This window comes from Lissotriton helveticus, chromosome 2_1 (genome assembly GCF_964261635.1).
Source record: "Lissotriton helveticus chromosome 2_1, aLisHel1.1, whole genome shotgun sequence".
Lineage (NCBI taxonomy): Eukaryota > Metazoa > Chordata > Amphibia > Caudata > Salamandridae > Lissotriton > Lissotriton helveticus.
Genome location: NC_136059.1, coordinates 1114761636 through 1114783488, shown reverse-complemented (window position 1 = coordinate 1114783488; position 21853 = coordinate 1114761636). Strand labels below are relative to the sequence as shown.

Sequence of the window (21853 nt, the reverse complement as noted above, 5' to 3'; positions counted from 1 at the left end):
GTCCATGCTCCAGTCACTGCTTCCCTTGAGGGCTTCTCGTTCCAAATCAGCTCGTTTTCTAGGGCACTGAATTCCTGAGTGTTTAGCTAGTGCTATCCCTCTAATATAAACCTTAAAGGTTTCCCAAACAGTTGCAAAGTGCGAAACTGAGCCTATATTGATGTAAAAGAAGGTTTCAATGGCTTCAGACATCTCAGCCCTGAAAGCCTCATCTAGGAGAGCATATAGAGGAAATATCCACGTAAATGGGGCCGGGCATTTGTGTGGGCACTCAAGGTCTAATAGGATTGGTGAATAGATTGTGTGGGGTAGAGTAGTGTGTGTATCCTCCCTCAATCCCTAAACTGTGATAGCTAAACTTCTACCAAGCCCGGCTCAACGAACACATCTTCAATTGCCTAAGCTGCTAGTGATTGACGCCTAACAGGGCCTTCGGACCAGTCAAGAGCAGGATTTAAATCACAGTTAAATTCACCTCCCCATACTTGCGGCAGAGGGGGTAACTGTTGTGCTATCTCAAGAAGTGTTCGATAAAATTGAGGTTGGTCAAAATTAGGGCTGTAAACGTTTATAATGATGAATTCCATACTTTTCCCCTTGCATTTAGTAATTTCAAATCTGCCTTCTGCGTCCGTATGTAGACAACCTAGAGAAAGCCCAGCTCTAGGGTTTAACCAGGTAAGGACCCCTCGTGCATGTGTAAAAAAATCCTGCTGCATGGAACACACAATGTAATTGTCTACGAGTAATTATTGGGTTGTCAAAAGGAAGGTGGGTCTCTTGTAATAGAGCAATGTCTATGTTATGCCTGTTAAGGTACGCAATCACTTTCCTAGTTTTTCGATAGTCATTCAATCCTCTGATGTTCCAGGTCAGCAAACTTAACCTATCACCTACTATTCATGGAAAGAGGGAACACTTGCTCAGCGGTATCCCTCTGATAACCACTCACACAGTCACCCCTTAGGTGCCTGTTACTACAGGACTCTTTTGCTAAATGTGTCTGGTACCATACCCACGATGTGACAAAGACAAGACACACAAAAAGAACTACCCAAAACAATGTTACTGCCCCCCCACCCACGCCATGCAAACCCCAACTCAGCACAGGCAAAGTCCCCCCACCCATCCCACTTGTACTAGAAAGGCAATGAGCCATGTAAATGTAAATGTAAATGTGTTGGACTTGTAAAGCGCACAGCTGCCCGTGAGCGTCCCGGCGCTGAAGACCACTGGGCAACCCGTCCTGGCTTTCCCTGTGAGATGGTCCCTTCTGGGTATCTCCAAGGTGAAACCAGGCATCCCCGGCGTCTGTGGGGGGCCGTTGTAGAGATGAGGCAAGCTTAATGCCCAGAGTTGCCGAGTGTGATCCCTGGTTAGAGTAGGCACCGAGGCGAGAATTGTCGAGTCCGCTGACCCTGGTCCACGACCCTGCCGCGTCGGGAATTGAACCCTGGTCCCGGGCTGTTCTCTGCTTCCGGGTCTGCCGCCTCTAACCAGTGAGCCACACCTCTCCATAAAGTGTGTAACACTCGGGAGCGGATGTTACCAAAGCACCACTACCAGTACTTAAAGAGAAAACACTCAGTGTGTTATGCCATCGAAGCTAATAATGCACACCCGAAACCAACAAGTCTAACATTATTTCACGTTGCGGGTGGAGAGAACAACTACTCAACTATACCTGCACCCCCTGCGATCCCCACCGAAATGGTGTGCATGTTCGTGCCAATACAGTACCCTCCACCGGATCACAGTCATGTTATCATCAACAATACTTGCAGGAGTTCAGGATACTCAGCTATTCAATGGTGACCTTCTGAGAGCCACACAGAGTACAATGCTCAGAGGAGTGACAGAACGGAGGCCTCTCGAGGGGTTGAACTCACTGTATGATCAGGACAGCAATGATAAGAAACAGCATCGAGCCGGGACCCCTTGATTCTTCTTCATCCAGGGCACCTCCAGATGCCCCATCAGGTGCCTCGTCAAGTCTTTTTTCATCTGAATCCCGCTCTCCCAATTTAGAAAAGACTTTAAGCGCTTTTTGTAGGGATTTAGGATACGTGAAAATCCTAGCTTTGCCGTTCATCATGACTCTAAGCCTGGCTTGGTACAGCAAAGCATAATCCATCCGCTGTTCTCTAAGGCACCGCTTAAGGGGGGCAAATTGGCATCTGGCTTCCTGAACCTTCATGGTGAAGTCTGGGTACAGTGATATATCGTAGAGCCCTCGTATGTCAGTACACCTTTTTCTCTAGCTTGTCTGAGGGCCGTGTCTCTGTCCCTGAAATTCAATAGTTTAGCAATTAGCAGACGCGGGGGAGCTCCCGGAGGCGGCTTAGGGTCAAGTGAGCGGTGGGCACGCTCCACCACGACATTTGTAGAAAATGTTGCGACCCAACAGTGTGACAAGGAGTGACTCCCTAAACTGTTCCATGTTGCCTACCGAGGTGGACTCCAGTAGGCCCGTAATTCGAATGATGCTCCTCCTGGACCTGGCCTCCAAATCCTCCACCTTATCCTATAGTGCTACCAGTGCTTTGGCCATTTGTTTTTGGACTGTGTCGGACTCCGACTGCGCTTCTTCCACCTCTGTCACACGCCGTTCGGTCATGTCAATCCTCTCTGCGTGTTTGTCCAGTCGCTCCGACATTCTGTCCATGGGGAATACAAGCGTGTCGATCATACCGTCGATAGTTTATAGGCTCTTCTGCACTGCAGTGAACATCTAATTTACATCGCCAGGTTCTTCCTCAGGGTCTTCCACTTGGTCCCCTGAAGAGCGGACACCCTCCGTTTCCCTGGTTCTGGTCTTCCGTTGGTCGAACAGCAGTTTTGTTTGGGTCTTATCCACTTTACCCATCTTGGCGTCGGAAGGGATGCGTCTTTCCTCTGTTGTGTTCACGCTCTTTAATCTGGGGCAAGTAGTACTGCTTTGCTTCACATGATGATCTCCCAAGCGCCGTACCATGCGCAATCTCAGCCTATGCAGGGGAGAGCAATCCCTCACCGACTGTCCCCAGTTGGACTCAAGACTCACTGGAGCTCCCCTTGAGCACACAGAAGGCCACCAACCGAGAAGCTCTCTCAGCAGATATAAGGCGCTGTTCACCAGAGGTATGTGAAGGTTGACAAGCATTGCGATGGCACTTGAAGCACACATGGTCAGCACCTTGTAGGGCGGTCGGCAGTAAGATACCAGATCCCGAGCTAACAAAAGGAATCGTCCAGGGACCGGCGCCCAGAACCTCCCAGGAGCTCAGGAGATAAAAGACGCACAGGAGGTCAAAGGCACGGCTTACGCTGTGCTGCCGGCAATCGTCCCCAACGCCTGAAGACCCGACAGACTCGGTAGTGATGTGGGGCAGTTGACGTGAACCTCAGGAAGCAACACCGTTGGCAGAGCCCTTCATGGCCAAGGACCAAGATCACAGCAAGCAACCTCGCAGTAGAGCACACAGCAGAGACCCACCTCCAGAGCGACAGCATGAAGTGCTCCTCGCACTTCAACAGTGTCCTCACTAAGGTTGGCACCGAGGGGGAGCACAGGAACACCGCTCCTCGATGGTCCACCACGTCACCCGCCCAGTCGATTGAGGAGCTCTGATGCCGCTGAGGGGGCGCAGAATCAAGGGCACTCCGCACACAGCAGTAATAGGCAGCAGTGATAAGCTGCACCACCAGCGACTTGCAAGGGTAGTGGTGCAAGAGCAGCAGAGCTCTCGAGAGAGGCGTCTCTGAGCGGCGCAGTTTGTGGCTCTGGTGCCGCACAGCTGTATTCCGGACGCCCAGCAAACAACAAAGGGCAGAGCGCTCAGCGGCTATGCAGACTGTGCCCGCCATCACTCTCAAATGTCTGAGCTGCGCTCACTGGCCCCCCACCGGGCGGCAGCCCGAGACCTGCGCCGCACCCTCCACACACTGGATATCGAGCTGGAGTGTCGGGTGTGAGGATATATGAAGAATCGTTACAATGGCTCGCGGAGCTCTACATTCACGCGGCCATCTTGTCCTTCGGCAAGCTCCGCCCTGAATATATTTATATTGTTAAGGAATATTTACGTTAAATTATCTACAATCAACCTAAAAATTACCCATCTATATTGGTGGATATTTTGGTCATCAACATTTTTTCTACAACATTTTTTTACCATATTTAAAATTCAATAGTCGTGATCTCACTCATACGTTTTCAAGCTTCAACTACTCTTTTTTTATATTTATTTTTTGTGGAATTTTGAATTGGTAGCAGTAATTCAACAATGACACAGTATTGATACATGGTCAACCCCTAGGAGGTTGCTACAGTGTAATCAATGATGAACAATGTAATATATAATTCACAAAAAGCCCGTTAACCCCCTCACACAGATAGGAGCTTCAACTACTCTTGTTCTTTATTTCAAATAACAGCTTCTATCCTCTGTTCTTGAGTGCAGTAAGACACTCTCCTCCCTCAGTCAACCCCCTGTGATGGAACATCCACAAAGGACCCACAAAGTCTTTAACATGCACCTGTAGATAGAATATCAGCTCAGCAGCTTTCTACCAAAGTTACTTCTAAATTGTGCAGTGTTCGGGCTGCCAGGATTTCCACTAATACAGCAGGCTTCATGCTACTGAGAAGGGAACTTGGCCATCCAATGTTTGTGTTTGTTAGCTATCTACCCATGATGGACTGCTGAGCTGTACCACATTTATCGGGTCCCGCATGGCATTAACTTTTATGGTCTGTTTACACAAGTGCTTTCACTTTCCGCTCTCTATTAGAACATTATCCGGTGGTTTGCTTTCTTCACTTCCAGAGCTGGAGCGTGGAAGGAGGCCTTATTCTGTGAGAAGCGAGGTCACAGCATGAGGAAGGAATTCGCAGCTCTCTGCCAGCGCTCTTCCGGGTCTGCAGTCGGTGCCAGCAGACGGACATGAGTGTGTGGGGCTTTCAGAAAAATAACTTTATAGGTTTCTGCTGGAGTCAGTTTTTTTGTGTGAAAAACAATTTCAGTGGACCATTTCATTTGGTGAAACATTGGCCTAAAAGGACCAACAGCTAAGCCCGTCAGATAAATCAATTCCGGTCTGAAAAGGTGAAAATATTTGACAAGCCCCCCCAAAACGCCTCCCTACAGAACACAGAATAGTTGCATGCAATATCTGCAAAAATAAAACCGACTTAAAAGGCGAAACGAAGCTACTGTCAAACTTCCTTTTTCAACATTTCAACTGAATGGTTTAAAGTAAAATAAATATGTTTTACCGCTGTTACCTGCAGCTCCCTCGTCTCTTCCTCGGCAGCAGAGGCGTGATAGGAGAGAACCTACGAGAGAGAGGCTGAGTTAAAACAAAGTCTAAATAGAGGAATGGAAAGAAATGGAGTGCAAAAGGGAAATAACAGAATAACAGTAAAATATAGTAGTTTTTTTAACAATTAGGTCAAAGAATCAGGGTTGCTAAGTCATATACAGTAGGTTGAACTGATGTATGGAACCCGTGGCAGAACGTGGATTAGTCAATTTTCCAAATTTCTGTTTTTCGGACCAGCCAGCTTCCAAATGCAGGGCTTTAAGTGTGCCAGGTCTTGTCCGTGCTCAGCAGCGGCAGTTCTACAAAGTAGGTGCCAAGACGGGTCCCTATCGAGCTCTACATTTTGCCCTCGACCTCAGGATGAAAAAAATCTTAACTCATCACTGCCTTCGAGGCAACTTCAAGGAGACTCCTTATAGTTCTTTCAGTTCAAACTCATCATTTCAAAATAGAAGCATTTTTTTATTATACACAACGAAGCCATAGTGGTTGCTTATTTATCTTAAGCAACTAAAAGTACTTGCATTACAAATCTGGATGCAATGACAGAAGCAGCAAATCACTAGTTGGGCTGCACACTATGCTAAGCACAGATTTTTAGTTTACACGTTTTAAGCCACGCCCTTATTTACAACGGCCACTCCCCTTTGAGAGACCCCCGAGGTTTTTCATCCCACTTAAAGCCCGGTCCAAATGGACTCGTAAATTATCACAAGTGGGTGCCGACACAGTCATGGATTCAATTTAGTTGAGTAACCGATTTGTAAATGTATCCTGGCTGAAATATTGATCATTTTAAGATTCTTCAGGATATATATTACACTCTGAACCGATTATTCAACTGGGGATTGTCGGGCCAGCTCGGAATGCTTTCGGTGTGGTAAGCTGGGCGCAGATGCGGCGCATGTTTTCTACTATTGTGGGGCGTTGCATCAGTACTTGAGGGGGTCTGCGATGAGATTCCAGGGTTACTCTAAGCCCAGGGGCGTAGGAGACACTAAAATTCTGGGGGGGACAGGGACAACCTTGTGGACTTTCAAGTGACCCTATACAAATCACCGCCCGTTAAACAAATACAATCGCATATATATGAAGTGAAATATTGAGATAAGCAAGCATGTAGTCACAGTTTGCATGTATTCTTTATTGTTATTTACATTCACATAGTAATCAGACCAAATGTTAAGAAAATATGTATATGAATCTTCCATCTTCATGCACCAAGCAAACAAAGGTTCCGACTTCGGTTGGGGGCGTCATGTTTGCAAGTGCATTATGGTTTGAAAAGTTCCTGCTGCTGCATTTCTGGTGACCAGCAATTTTCAGGCAACAATAAAAATGTGAAGATAACTTCGGTGATTAATGTTCCTTATTGAGAGAGATCAGAGGTTTGGCTAGTGGAAGTTTTGACTCATGGTAAGGTAGCCATCGTGTGTTAGTAAGCCTGCTGCAAAGAACGTGTACCATGCAGATCACAAAATGCTTATAATGTAAATAGGTCAGTGAGTTACTGCTTTTGTCTGAAAGGTTCTTTTGCTATTTGCAGTTTATCAGTTAAAATCCTAACATTGAACAGTGAGCTATTACGTCACCAGAGAGCAGCATGAAAAATGCAAGGTATAGATTAGAACATTATGCTTTTTCCCCAGTATTTCATTATCCTAATGTTGGAAATTGGGTTCATTAGGATGGAAATCAATTCTGATTATTAGAGAACACCCAACCATGGTGTTATGTTTTAAATTCTGAGTTTTTGCTTCTCTAGTGTTGCAAAGCCATCCTGTGTCCTGGGCACTCCCCAACCTTTTGTTGACCGGTACTGGTGGTACCTGACTCTGTCTGACCCTGGGCTCTGCCTAACCAGGCCCAGGGCCAGGGCCAGTGCTATGCTGACAGAGACACTTACAAATACAGTGAAAACACCTACATACACTAGGGTGCACCATGGATTAGGTTACCCCTATGATTGGCATGACCTCTCCTACAAGGCCCTAGTACATAATAGGGCATGGGGAAGGAAACTACCTTTAAGTCCCTAGTATATATTAGGGCATGGCAATGTAGAGGCCAGCAGCCCTTCCTGCACTTGCATGTGTGCACGGCTGAAGCCTGAGGTCAGTTTAAAAACAGGCCTGTGTTGCAGGACTGCTTTTAAAATGCAAATTGTGCCCAAACTTGACTTCTGGCTGTGGAGCACTTACAAATTGATAAACTACAATGTTGGGGCATATTAGATATCCCCAGGGTTTCCCTCAGGTGTCCCAGAGGTGGGGGTCGGGTATCTACAAGGAGGACCCTTATAAAATGAGTTTTATATGCCCTGGGTTTAGTGAAATTGCACATTTCACTGCCTACATTGTAGTAAAGTGCTTCCCAAAATTGACTTTTGTGCTAGGAGCACTGTGAAGTGAGGCTCTGCAATATTTTGATATAACTAGAACCCCTAAAGTGTTTCTTGGGTATTCCATGGGTGGGGGGTTCTGTAGGTATAAGCAGGGTCCTTATATAGGCCCTGGTATTGGAGAAATTGGCAGGGTCATTTTTCCATTGTAGCTCTCCAGCCCATAGGTTAACATTGCAAGAGGTTATTAATTAATAACAGGAGAAATGAAAGCCATAAAACTAGGATTAAAGGACTCAGAAGAATGTTAATTATAAATGCAACAATGTGGTATTGTTGAATTTATTCTAAAGTGTACAGACAAGAAGTTATAAGACTTTCTTGTCTGTAAGCCACAATTCAGCCCTCTAGTGCTCTGCCTTGATTGGTCGGAGGTAAGTGGATAAAATGGCTGTTTGAAGAGGTGATAAATGACCCCTAGAGTTAGGAAGCCTTTCTGGGAGGAGAGGTTGCTGGGCATGGGAATGCCAGAGCCAGGGGGAGGGGTAGTAAATAATGCTCTTCAAGGGATGGAGGAGACAAGCTGGAGAAATCACTTTCATTTACACCTCTTCTCCCGGCCCCACAGCCGGATAGGAGGATTAAGGAGGAATTCCCAGATGTAAGGGGGGTGGACCTAGGTAGATGAAGCCATCCTGTAGGCTGGTTTAGTAAGTTCTGCTCCCTCTGCTGGAAAATCATCCATGATAACATTTTGGAGAAATTGTGCTCTCTGTGAGAAAATAATGCCACACTTTAAAGGATGTGGTCATACCCTGGAGCGTTGCCCTGCACCTCATTGGACAGGAGTGACCTCCTTCTTGACCCAGAGAACTTGGAATAAGTATCTTAGAGGGACAGAGCCTCTCAGATGATGCTGCTTCAAACTTGGGAGAAGAAAGGTCCCTGCTGAGGAGTTTGATTTGCACCAACCAGGCCCTGGACTCTGAAGATTGTACCTGTTGCACAATCTGGAATTACAGCCCTGTGGACTACCTTGCTTCAAAAGGATTAAAGAGTGGACTCCCTGCAAGTTGAAGGTTAACAGATCTCACCTGAACCACCACCACCAAGAATCCCCAGCCTGGAGAACTACAAGTGAATTTGTAAGAGTTTTGTCCAAGTGGATTGTGGGAATGGAAGTCCCTTTCAAGGACCATCTTGGAGATTCTAGACCCTTGGAGTAAGTTTTGGACACTTTGAGACCCTTTGGAAAACTTCAGGAAGAAGTGCCAGAGGTTTGGAGAAGTTTGGAGCAACTTTGGAAAAAAGCTCCATAAGTGGACCAGCTCACCCTGGCCAGCCAAGCTGGCAACCATCAACCATGAGTTGGCCTGCCGTCCAGGTTCCTTCTGCTGATAAGCTCCAGGGGTCTGATTTCCAGAGTTTGATCAAGCGTAGGCCGAAACCCAAGCTGGCGAACCCTCACCGAATCCAGCCTAGTGAAAAGCATTGAGGGACCCGCAAGAAAAAGCTCTGTAAACATTTCTAATTCCGAACGTAGGAAAGGTGACCGGGACCAACCACAAGAGCCAAGCCACCCACCATCAACTGTGTGCCAGCCTGGATCCCTGGCTCATACCGCTGGAAAGCTTCGGAGATTGGACTTCCATATGTTTGACCGGGAGCTCGTCACAAGGCAAGCCGGCGAACCCTCACCGAATCAGGGCTGGGTGAGAGCTACGTGGGACCCCGTGAAGAAAAGCTCCAGAAAAGTTTCTAATTCAGAAGGTAAAAACTTTGACCGAGACCTACCGCAAGGAGTAGCCCCGCAGGGAGTCATCGCGGTGAGCCTGAAACTTTGACTTTGAGCAGGTCTAGCGTGACCAGATGTACCAAAAGGGGCTATACGTTTCTATGTGTTATATAGTGCTAAATCTTTAAAAAGTCACATCCCAGGTTCCCTACATTGGATTTTTTTCCTTTTAAAGAGAAAAATATTTCCTATTTTTATAAATTGGTGTTGGATTTTTATTGTATGTTGTGTCTTAATTATTTACTGAATGTGTGTTTTTAAATGCTTTACATACCTGTCTTTGAAGTTAAGCCCGCCTACTCACAGCCAAGGAACCACGGGTTGAGCATGGCAATAATTTTCGAAGACAGGTACTGAGCCGAGGTAGTGGCCTTATTTCCGAGGACAGATATACTTTTGCCCCTACTATTAACCCGCTTTCCAACAACCAGACCAAACACTCAAACAATACTGTCTACAAGTATGGATGACATGTGACTCCTACAACCTGTAGATTTATGTAACATTTCCTATACACAGATTTACACACCTATGATTGACTGCCTCTGTGTAGTGTGAGTGATGTAAAGTGCTGACACCCTGCACTGGTATGAGTGGTGCTATATAACGAATTAAATGGATCTGAGAGAGTGGTTATGGAGACTTGAGCAGCACTATAAAAGAGTGGTAGCGAGGGAATCTGTGGCGGAGCTGGGTTGTTGAGTACCAAGGCTGTCTATTTGATTTCAGCTCCTGCCTCCTTCAGCCACCAACATACTCTCACTCCACATTATCTCACTCTTCCAGGTTCTTTCTTATCTTTGCTTTCTCCCTTTTCTCTGTTTTCCATATTTCCCTTCCTCCTTCTGCCCACAACTCTTGATGCCTTTCTCTCTCTTGTTTGGTTTTACAGTCTGATGGTTTAAATAATGTACCGGGCTCTAACAAAGAATGCAGTTGGGCCTCACCTGCAGACACCAACTTAAATTACGCTTCATTAGCTTGCAGCCCACAAAGGAAATGCCAGAGTGGCTAGTCTGGTCCTTTCTGCATTGTATATCCTTCCTGAAAAGCAGATACAACCTTTTCTCTCCTTTCTGCAAGACACAAGGACCCAAGCCTTCTTCCTTCCCCATGACGTAGCACAGAAACATTACATATAACCAAAATAAGGGCCACATGGTCAACCTCATTTCAAAGTCCCTGCCCTCTTTCTACCCAAAACTTAGGGACTGATTACGATAGCAGTCGGACCTCAGTCCACCCGCCATCGAATTGGGGAATGGGACCGCTCGCCTACAAAACGGAGGCCTCACGATAGGAATTTCAATGCGACTGCCGCTATGGCGATCGCAATGCCTATCTTTTACATTGGGGCAGGCGCTGCTGGCTGCATCACCCGTCGCAGTGTAAACAAGCATTTACAATGCAACGGGCTCGCCTTTGCAAAAGTTAGAGCTATTGGCATTGTAAATGACAAATTTTTTATTTGTGTGTTGGTATTGAAAACAGATACATACATTTACAATGCCAATAGCTTAATCTCTCGCAAATGCGAGACCTATTACATTTGCACCCACACACAGAGCCACACACACAGCCACACACACACACACCGAGCCACACACACACACACACACACAGAGCCACACACACACACAGAACGTTAGAAGACTATTTAGGCGTCTGTATGTGTTTTTATCTTTTGCACTATAAAAGAAAATTTAAAAATATATTTTACCAATGTAATACTATGTAAAGTGTTTGTGTTAATTTCGGTCCCGTGGTGCCCCCACTCTAAGGTCTCTGCCCAGAACATCCCCAGCCTTCGCACCGGTATCTGCAAAATCCTCCCCTTAATCTTAGTGGTTCTGTCCCACTCCCGGCCCCGTACCTGTATGAGACTCCGAGCTTGCACCTCGCTCTCTTTTCTTCCTGTCTACCATTTTCAAAATGTGTGCGGGCTTCAGCTACGCAAGCGCAGAAGGAAGGATGTACTACGAAGGCATTTTTGTTAGGCACGGGAAGATTAAGTGATTTGCCCAGAATCACAGGAGGTTTAGCGACATTACCGCGACTCCAACCAGGTTCCCCAGGTCCGAGGTCAAGCGACCTGGCCGTTAGGCCAACTCCTCTCCCGTAACAAAGCCAAGAATTGTAGCAACCTTCTGTTTCCATGGTAGCCGGCAATGATCATTTTATTACTTACAGTCTATCTAGGCAATGAGCAGGTCAGTGTCAGCTGTGGGGGGGGGGGGGTCGATGTTATATGGCTGTCCACTGTGAGATCCTGCTAGCCCAATTAATCGCATGGCAAGACAGGGGGATAAATGCATGCATTTGCAGTAAGTTCCCCGGCCGCCCCTAGTCAAGCAGACTCAAAATCAGGCAGAGGTCTAAAAATACTTGACTTTGTGGGTTTGACTGAAACTTGGTATGATGGGCTTATCGAGTTAGTGACTGGTGCACTCTTAACAATATCCGTTCTTTTTACGTACGTTTTACCGTGTACTGCCTGCACTCTGACTCATTGGTGCATGCAGGTAACACTGGTGCACCACAGACTAACCACAAGGACAAGTGAAGTGTAGATATCGTCTATCAGCTCAGTAACCAGAGTTGTAATCCGTCCAACCCCATATCTGCAAATTGTGGGATCCTGGGCACCTCCGTTTAAGTGTTTGTTTTTCTCTCCGAACATCTTCCTATCGCGGGAGCGCTTACAAACAGGCCTAGTCGGGCATTAACGGCTGCCTAAAGTGAAGATGAACACAGAAACGTAAACGGAAGTCCTGCAAACACAACAGATGGTCCTTTACTACGACTTCCTGAGTCACATATTGATCCGACAGATCTGCAAACTGAGAGATAAGGGATCACTTACTTTCAGACTCATCATTCCTCACAGCCTGAGAAAAATAGGCTTTCTGTAAAAACTGACGTGAGGTAACACCGCCTGGGTTCAGACGGTCGGCAAACGATCAACCGAACAGCAAACAGCAGTCCCTTCCCCACTGGTCGCAAGTCAATCGTTTCCCGCTTGAAGGCTGGGTGTCGCCCTGTTTGAGATAGGCCACGGTGCAATCTTCTGGGCCGAGTCCCAGGGACGCTCGCTTTGAAGGGAGGGCAGTGAGCCTGCAGCTTTAATCGCCAATAAATCAGCATGGCCTCCTCTGGATGGCATTATTTCACAATGGGCCTTAAAGGCATAAAATGAAGAGGCTGGTTTTACAGAGTGTGCTTGTGCCGGTGGTGAAATAACCGGCCAGGCACCCGTATCGTCCTCATTACAAGGGTGCGCTAGATAATCAAGGACTCTATTACCGGCAGATTACCTTTGTGTGCTGTGTCTGCTGCTCACTAAACCACTGGAGTCAAGCTATCCTGGCTGAAGACGGCTGATAGCCAGAAACCGGTCCTAGGATGCTTGATTCCGGTCCAGGGAAGACATGGCTTGGCAGTTCGGGCTGGACTGTTCCCATGAGGCACAGGGTCAAGAATGATTTGCATATGGCCATGTCTGAACTGGGGTGGCTTGGTGAGCAAAATAACGATGGATTAAACCCAGATAAGTGACTGGGGGTGAATGTTTTGCCATTGTGCAACATTCCGTCCATCATCTTGTGTGTTTTGCTGTTCACCCTATGTGGGAAAAGTATGCCCAGATGTGGGTCCCATGCTCACTAAGCCACTGGAGTCAAGCTATCCTGGCTGAAGACGGCTGATAGCCAGAAACCGGTCCTAAGATGGGACACTGGTGTCTTAGGGGCTCACGGTTGCAGTTATGGATGTTTACATGCACTACAGGGGCAGTTGGTGCACATATACCCCAGGTGCATCTTTTAGTGCTCACGGGAACTGCAGGTGCAGTTGGTGTTGTTCGCATGCGCCTTGTTCCCAGCTGCGGTTGGTTCTGTTGAGGAGAAAAGAAGAGGGTCCCCGAAAGTAGGCATGAAGGTGTGGAGCAAAAAACACTAGAGAGAGAGAGAGATGAAGAAGAAAGCTGGGCGAACACAAAGTGAAAAAATTATTAATAGAGAGGAAGCCAGGGAGTAAGCCAGCAGAGAGAGGTAGGGAGAAGGGGGAGCAAAGAGGTAAACACAGACCAAATGAAAGATAATAGAAAGAAAGAGAAACGCAGAGAAGAGATGACAAAGAGAAATATTCGGTGAGGCAAGAAGAAATAGAAGCGCTCTGATAGGCGATACCTTCGGGTGAAGTTTGCGCTATAAAAACAAGGCAGCGTGATAAAGCTTCTGATAAGAAGCTTGGTTGCCATGACAATTGAAAGCTATTGCCACAAGATGGTGGACTGCCCACTATCCGTACACGCCCATGCTGGTAGGTTTGGACAAATGGCGATAACAGCCATCTTTCTCCATCCCTACGCTGCATGTAAGTTTTCAGAGAATAGATTGCAAAAGGCACTCGCATGGTGAGCGCAGCGCATGCGCTACTATTGCCAGGCGAGGCCTAAAAAAGGACTTTGGTTGAGTTTTCCAAAGAATGGTTAGCAGAGGTTATTGTGTCTGGCACGAAATTGACAATCTGAATGCAACAAGTTGCCAGCAGAAACAATTAACCTTTTCTCCTTAGCAAGGTCAAAATACAGAAATCTTTTATGTAATGAGGAGGGTTTGATGAAACATTTGAAAAGAGATTACCCCTCTGAAGAGAGTATATTGCGACGTACATGTGCTTTATAAGAACCAGCCACACCACTATATGTTCTGTGACTGTTTCTGCATTTCATTAAGAACAATTTTCAATGACACTTAAGGGTTCTTTGAAAGAGCTTATTTTCCATTACCATATCTTGTCCCTTATGCGGTTTCCTCCTAACGGGGTCCATCATATTAGGTAAATTTCTCTCTGGGCACGAAAAAAAGAAGCGAAAAAAAGAGCAACTCATAAAAACACCAGAACAACAATATCGGACGTAGTTCCATTCGTGCAACCGTCATTGTCTGTGGACGGCCTGGAAAGGCTACGCTGCCAAAGATAAACCCTTATCCGGATAAGCCCGCTCTAGTGTTAGCTGATTGGGGAATCTTTATTCAGTCACAGCGGTCTAATTTGCTTAACCCCCGTTTTACTGAATCGCTCAGTCCTGAATTAAAGAAAGAAAAGAAAATACTCTGTATATCAACTGTTCTGAAAAAAAGGCTAAAGACCTACTTGTTACAACGTGTGCACCAAAATATCGCAACTACAGCTTTTTCCTTCCACATTACTCCACTTAATTGACAGCAGATTCTACGTTTATGGCGGGTCGAGTGCTCGAAAGTCTGCCTGGGTATTCAAAACCTTACAAAACGTAGAACAATTAAAACCCAAGTGGCACAAACATACACAGCAAGTGTTTAAAAAACAGCACTAGCTGCAAAAAAAAACCGCCCACTTCCTTCAGCAGCTACACGCACCCTGCCTAAAAGACCCAGCCTTGCACTGAGTCATATTTAGGAGGACCGAGCGAGCTGGGAGGGAAAACAAAGCTGGCGCTTGTTTATCACACACAGGAGTGCAGCGAGCGCGTTCGCGTGCACGTGATCGTTTCAAATCGCCTCCAAGGCGATGCGCGCGGCCAGGAATGTCTCCTGGAAAGGAGACACGGCCACAATAAGTACTCGGCGGAGACGCGCTTCCGCGCGTTCAGCCGAGCCCTAAAAATGGGACATCTTACTTATATCACTGCATTACGTGGCAGTGCCACATGGTGCAGTGATATGTAGGGGGGCACCATAGGTGCCCCTCAGGTCCCATGTCTGGGTGCCGGGGGTAAAGGGGTCTGCTACGGGCCCCCAATGTCCTTTTCCACCAGCTTTTCTATGGTGGGCGAACCACCATGGATAGGCTGGTGGGTAAAGGACATCATAATCCCTACTGCGGTGCCTGGTAGGCACTACCAGCATTGTAGGAACTACGAGCCCCTCTGCCACACAGAAGGGCTCAAGTAGCCCGTTCAGTGCATGGTGATTCGTCGTGCCGACTGCCAGGGAACCACCTGCCATTGTAATATGGTGGGCGGTGATACAATCACTGATGGCGGTGGGACCGTCACTGACGGGTGATGTAGCAGTTCCACCTTCATTATAATCACCCCCTAAGTCTGGTGTGCATGCAAATCCTACATTGCCAACCCCTGGTAAGTTGCACTACTAGTGCTGAAAAAGGCCAATGGAGGTACCAATGGGTAAGGTGGACTGGCCTAAAAGGTCTTGTGACTTCAGTGACAGTCATTGTCACTCTAGTGTGTGCTTCTTTGTATGCCTGCCCACAAGACTGGAGGTGAGCTGCATGGATTGTGGTGGACAGGCCTTCAAGGTTAACTCACACTTGCCACCGTTAGGGTCCACCTGCTGGTGCTAAGACACCAGGGCTTCTAAGGTCTAGCGGGCCTTCTAAGGTGTAGCATCGTAATGTACTCTGTCAGGACGGTGGTCTGGTGGACTGGTCATGAAGGCTGAACATGGTTCTCCATTTGGCAGCTCTGGCCAGAGTGCCACATCCTCTCCCACACTGAACACCATACTGCCCAACTGGGAGAAACTCGCATTGCCTTCAGCTACAACCCAATTGTGCTGCGACTAAATTCAATTTATGCATTAGACAAGAGTAAAATGCTGCCTGAAAAAAGTTATAACACCCTGAAAAAAGCAAACACGCATAGCGAATGAAAGGATGAGCAAAGCATGTGAAATGTAAGCAGGAACAACATGGTTACCGTAACAGTTTTAAACTCATTATTCAGAAATCAGTAAGTGATTTTGCCTGATAAGTTCTGGACATGACTACAGAACCAGGAACGGAGCTGTTTCAATGTCGATTGCTTATATCCTTACAAAATGTAAGCAGTTTGGATTAAAAAAGACCACATTTCTAAACACAGAGCTGCGGTACAGATTTTATATGCTAAAATCATTAAAACAGTTGAAAACGACAATATTAAACGCTTTCCACTCCACCCATCAACAAGGCATTGCAGTCCCTTTGGGAATGGTGCACTTCCCCACCCTGGGAAAACAATGTTAGTCAGAGAAAGAAGATAAAAAGAAAGTAGCGTTTCACTGGCAAACTATTTAACGTGGTGCTAATGTGTGTGGGTGCGAATAACACCAATCTGGCCTGTCTGCGAGCACTCTGTATTGCTTTATTTGGATATTTAATTATTTTTCATATTTTGATACTATTTTTCTCTCCGTCCCGAGGTTGTACTTTGGAACAGAAAACGGTCAGAAAATGGGGATATTTCCAGGCAAAGTGTTCTTCTCGTTTTTGGATCCATTTAACAGGGAACAAATAAAGAAAAGGAGAGTCAAGAGAGAGTACGTAACAGCTGTCTCTTGAAATCAGCACTTGAGGAGGAGCTAGACAGAGACAGAAAGAGATGGAGAGAGGGGACGAGACAGCTGCTAGAGGCAGCGCAGAAGCAGACACTGTTCTTGCCTTCTCTGGGCAAGAAGGAAAAGAGACAAGAGTTTGTTTTCCTTCTCTGCCCCCCCAGACAGGTCAAGCCTTATTGCAGCATAACAAAGGACAAAGAGGGCGGGTGGCCTCTTTGACTACAGGCAGGTCACAAGTCAAGTACATGGCCATTAGGTAGCGCTTTCGCGCGCTAATGGCCCTGTGATTAACAGAAGGGAGAGGGGACATTCTTTTGTCACCTCGTCACCCCCATCCTTGTCCCCCGTGTCCCCCCCACTCCAAAATCTGGGGGGGATATATCCCCCGCGTCCCCCACACTTCCTACGCCCATGTCTAAGCCGTATTCTTCCGTCCGCTCAGCAGATTCTTTGTGGAACATCAGGGGAAGTTCCCTCAGAGGTAAAATGTATTGTTTTTATTTATTTATTTGAAAAGTTTTATAAAGCGAGAACATGACCCAACAGGGTATCAGAGCGCTGTACATTTCTGTACATCGCTGTACATTTTAGGATGTTGACAGTTATGATTCTGGTAACACTCTGAAATTTTCCATTGGCTATTAGCTGCTTTAAGCAGTTCTTGGAACTGTATGGGCTTGTGCTGCCACTTGTCAAGAGAGATCAGGCAAGGAAATATTTAAGGCAGCTGTGGGCCAGTGTGGATGTAGATGCGGTGGCCGGCAGGGCAAAAAGCTCCTAGGGTATCCTTATTTTCTTTCCTTCTCTTCCCTTGGCCACTGAGGTTGTTCACTTCTCTCCTGTCATTCTCAAATGTTGTTTTTTTTGTCTCTTTTATTTGTGTTATAAGGTGACACCACTCTGATGCATCAATGATGCGAACGTGTACGATGGCTTTGAATATTTGTAAAATGGCTTTAAACGTGTGACGTTATAATTTAATTTACAGGCACAATCCTTGTACAACACATTGGAAATACAATTTACATGGCATCATTATCAGTGAAAGTAACTCTAAGAAGTCGCTCTTGTACTCCTGCCATAACATTAGAACTATTTGACAGCCAAACTGGACACAGGAATCTTTGTTATTGCACAACACAGAATTGAAAGGAATTTGGGAGCATATACAAATGTATTACGTCTGAGTCTACCTCCGATCAACCTAAACAACCGGTTGCTTGCCCATACCTAAATTCCTTTAATCTAAGACCACATCAAAGGTGTTTTATGAAGAACCAAAGAGGATAAAGACAAAAAATTGCAGAGTATACATCCGAAGTCAGGGCCGTTTGGGACTAGGAGTTAAAAAGTCACAACAGTAAATTAAGATTACTGTAGAGATGAGGTTTGGGAGGAGGAGGAGGCAGCATTCAGATTAGCTAAAGTGCTGCATCATAAATAATTTTAAAGATGGTTTGCACAAACAGGGCATATATTTATGTGGCTGCCCTAGAAATATCATCTGGTGAAAATGTACTGATGGGGTTTCAGGCAAATAACAATGAAACTTACTGTCAAAGACTCCAGTACACCCATTTGAGGGCTACATTTAGAATTCCACTTTTAAAGTGTTTTCAATTTTACTCAAGCCAAACCGGCCATAATCTTTTTACAAGTGTTATCATACAAGGACAAGCTCTCAAATGGATTTGTTTCTTCCTCATGGGAAGAACCCAAGGGGTCAGGCTGCCACCCTTCACATCAGTGACCAGAAAACTATAATGCAGAGTCTCAAAGGGATTGTCCCTCAGCCCCACCCTTTTCAACATGTACATGACACCGGTCGTCAACATCATCCAATTACAAGACATCACTGTTGTGTCCGACAACAATGACACCAAACTCATCCTTGTAAAGGGTGAGCTAGGCACAATAAGATCTTTTATCCGGAATGAATTATTGGGAAGTTTAAACGAGCAATCTTTAATTGTTAAAAATTTCAAAGCTGCGGTAGACTTGCTTCAACTGGATGAAACCGTACTCTTCACCAAATCTCCATATCAATTAAAAGCCACTCTGAAACAGGCTACCTGGAAATTTGAGTTTCACTAGGGATAGGGAAGCCCGCATGCTAAAGAGAAGTACCGATCCATCTATTGACTCCTGGGTGATAAACAAAGCATAGGCTTATATTACTTGGAACCTGCCCCATGGGGTGCGCCGTTTTTGGTTATTAATGAGGCAAGGTCTACTCCCTCTAAACAATTTACTATCTAAATGGTATGGTTCCTCTCCAACGTGCAATTTGTGCAATAATCCTGTCCAGGATCTTATGCATGTACTGTTTATTTGTCCTGCCCTATCATTATGTCGCCGTAAATGGATAAGGCCTATCTGTTTATCTTTATCTATTTTTTCTGCCCCGGCTCTGAGGGATTCCATTTATGTACCACCGAATGCAATATTTTGTCATAGAATTTTTAACTTTTTAAAGTGTTTTTTAGACATTTATTAAAACATTTATGTGGTGGGTATTATAGCTAAAATTGTTTTTATCTGATGTCTCCTATATTTATAGCATTTGGCATTTGGCAACCCATGCTCACTATCACACTTCCCCCTCCTTAACTCTCCCTCCCTCGCCAAACTTGCCTCTCGAGTCAAATCTGGCTCCCCCAATGATTGTTGCCCTCCCTCTATCTTCAGGGACATCTGCTTAGCTCCGCCGAACTGCATTTTGCCTCTACTCAACACCTCTTTTGAGGCCGGCATTGTACCCAACTACTTTAAGGAGGCCGTCTTGGTATCATTGCTGAAAAAACCCGGAGCCGATCCAGAGGACCTTGTCAACTATCGACCTATCTCTCTCCTGCCTTATTTCTCTAAGATCTTGGAGGCACATGTCACCTGTTGCCTCTCTCAGTTCATCGAGTCCACCGGCTTTCTCGAGCCTAACCAAGCCGGCTTCAGACCTGCCCATTCTACTGAGGCTGTGATCTTGGCGGTTATGGACTCCCTCCGGAGCAATGCCGACAAAGGGTCTTCTCAGGCTCTGATCCTGTTGGACCTGTCGGCAGCGTTCGACACGGTGGACCATGACATCCTTCTCCTCCGTGTCGAACAAGCCGGCATCCGGGGGTCAGCCCTGGCATGGATCAAATCCTTCTTGAAAGGTAGAACCCAGGCTGTTCACCTGGGTCCTTTCACAGCTACTAGGGAACCTTCCATCTGTGGCGTACCTCAGGGTTCTTCTCTGTCTCCCCTGCTTTTTACTCTTTATCTTCGCCCGCTCATCCTCTCCTTGAAGAGCTGGGACATCACCGTCTTCAATTACGCAGACGACCTGCAAATCATCTTTCCTCTTAACACCTCTAACGCAGCTCTCGACTGTCAGGCGATCTTGTTACATATCCAGCAATGGATGAACCTCAATCAGCTTAAGCTGAACCCAGGGAACACAGAACTAATTCTCCCGGGCAGTAGCTCCATCCACTGGGGCCCCCAGTTCTGGCCTACAGAGTTGAGCCCTCCGCCCGTCCCGGCTAAATCGGCAAAGAGTCTGGGGGTGATCATAGACTCAGAGCTCTCCCTCAAGCCTCAGGTTGGTGCAGTCGTATCTTCTTGTATGTTTCAGCTCCGGAGAATCAGGAAAGTTTCCCACCTCCTTTCGCCTGCAGCCCTGATACAAGTCCTGATCGCCCTTGTGCTATCCCGCCTGGATTTCTCCAACTCCCTGTATCATGGCCTACCCAAATACCTGCTTCATAGGCTGCAAGTTGTGCAGAACCAGGTGGCTCAACTAGCCTATAAGATCCCAAAGTGGCAGTCTGCAAAACCACTGCTCTGCAAACTCCACTGGTTGCCGGTCGAACAGAGAGCCGCATTCAAGACCGGCTGCCTGACTTACAAAGCTGTGACTGGCACGTCCCCCGCCTTTCTAGGATCTCTAGTTACTCCTTATCGTCCGGCACGTAACCTACGGTCCTCCCATCGTCAACTTCTGACTGTAGTCCCAATTAAACTCAAAACATACGGTGGCTGCAGATTTGCCCATCTGGCTCCCAAACTCTGGAACCAGTTACCATTATCGCTCAAATCCTCCATGTCCCTGCTGGAATTCCGAAAACTTCTTAAAACCAATCTCTTTGCACAGTCTGGCTAGCCCCCCTTTCTAACATCTCTCAGCTCCACCCAGCGCCAGGAAACCTATGGTGACAGAGCGCTATATAAGTCTCCCCTAAGATAAGATAAGATAAGATATATCATAGTTGAATGTTTTGAAAATGTAAATTTCAATTTTATGTGGATCTCTTCGGAGTTCCAAGATCATAAATAAATAAACTTGAAACTCATCCTCCAAGTGACTGACAAAACAACCACCACCAGAACCAACTTCACCATCTGTATGCAGCCTGCATCTCTTGCTTCCACATCCTATGCATGCTGCCTAAGATTCTCAAATGGTTGCCTCAGGGCACCAGACAGACCTTCATGCAAGCACTCATCAGCAGCAAGCTGGACTACGGTGACACTCTCTATGCCAGAATTTCCAAACAATTCCTTCACAGACTCTAGATCATCCAGAAAACCGACGCAAGGCTCATACGCGACCTCCCAAGCTGCACCCACATCACACCACACCTCAGGAAGCTTCACTGGCTCCTCATTCAAAAGCACAGCCAATTCAAACTTCTCATGCACCCATACAAAGCCCTCACAAGACAGGACCAGAATACCTGAACAGCCGCAGACACTTTCACCGACTCACCAGACACCTACTCTCTGCCTCATTCTCACTCTCACACACTCACTGTATCCGAAAAGTAAAACAGGAGGTAGCTAATTCTTCTACATCACACTCAAGCAAAGATACAATGTCCCTAATACATCAGAGCCTCCTCCTCACTTCTTGAGTTCTGCAAGAAGCCGAAGACCGGGCTCTCATATAAGCACCTTGGGGACCACAAACCTACACATCTGCCAAAGAGATTGTATAACTTCTCGGTAATTAGTGGGCTATACCAATCAAAATAGCATAACATAACAACATATCATCTACAAGGCAAGTTTGCTTCTCTGTGGCTGTTTTTTTTGTAGATAGGCAGTGAA

The 21853-nt window shown here is 46.4% G+C and overlaps 1 protein-coding gene across 6 annotated transcripts in view; it reads right to left on the bottom strand.

The window, feature by feature from the left end:
• PDE5A (phosphodiesterase 5A) overlaps positions 1-21853 on the bottom strand; it is an 869998-nt gene that overhangs the window by 209855 nt on the left and 638290 nt on the right. For 4 of the 6 annotated variants that reach the window (XM_078675926.1, XM_078675930.1, XM_078675928.1 and 1 more), the window contains exon 11: positions 5258-5317. In XM_078675926.1, coding sequence (XP_078532052.1) covers positions 5258-5317 — 60 coding nt within the window. The remainder of the gene's footprint in view (positions 1-5257; positions 5318-21853) is intronic. The other 2 variants (XM_078675927.1, XM_078675925.1) reach the window with 1 other exon arrangement.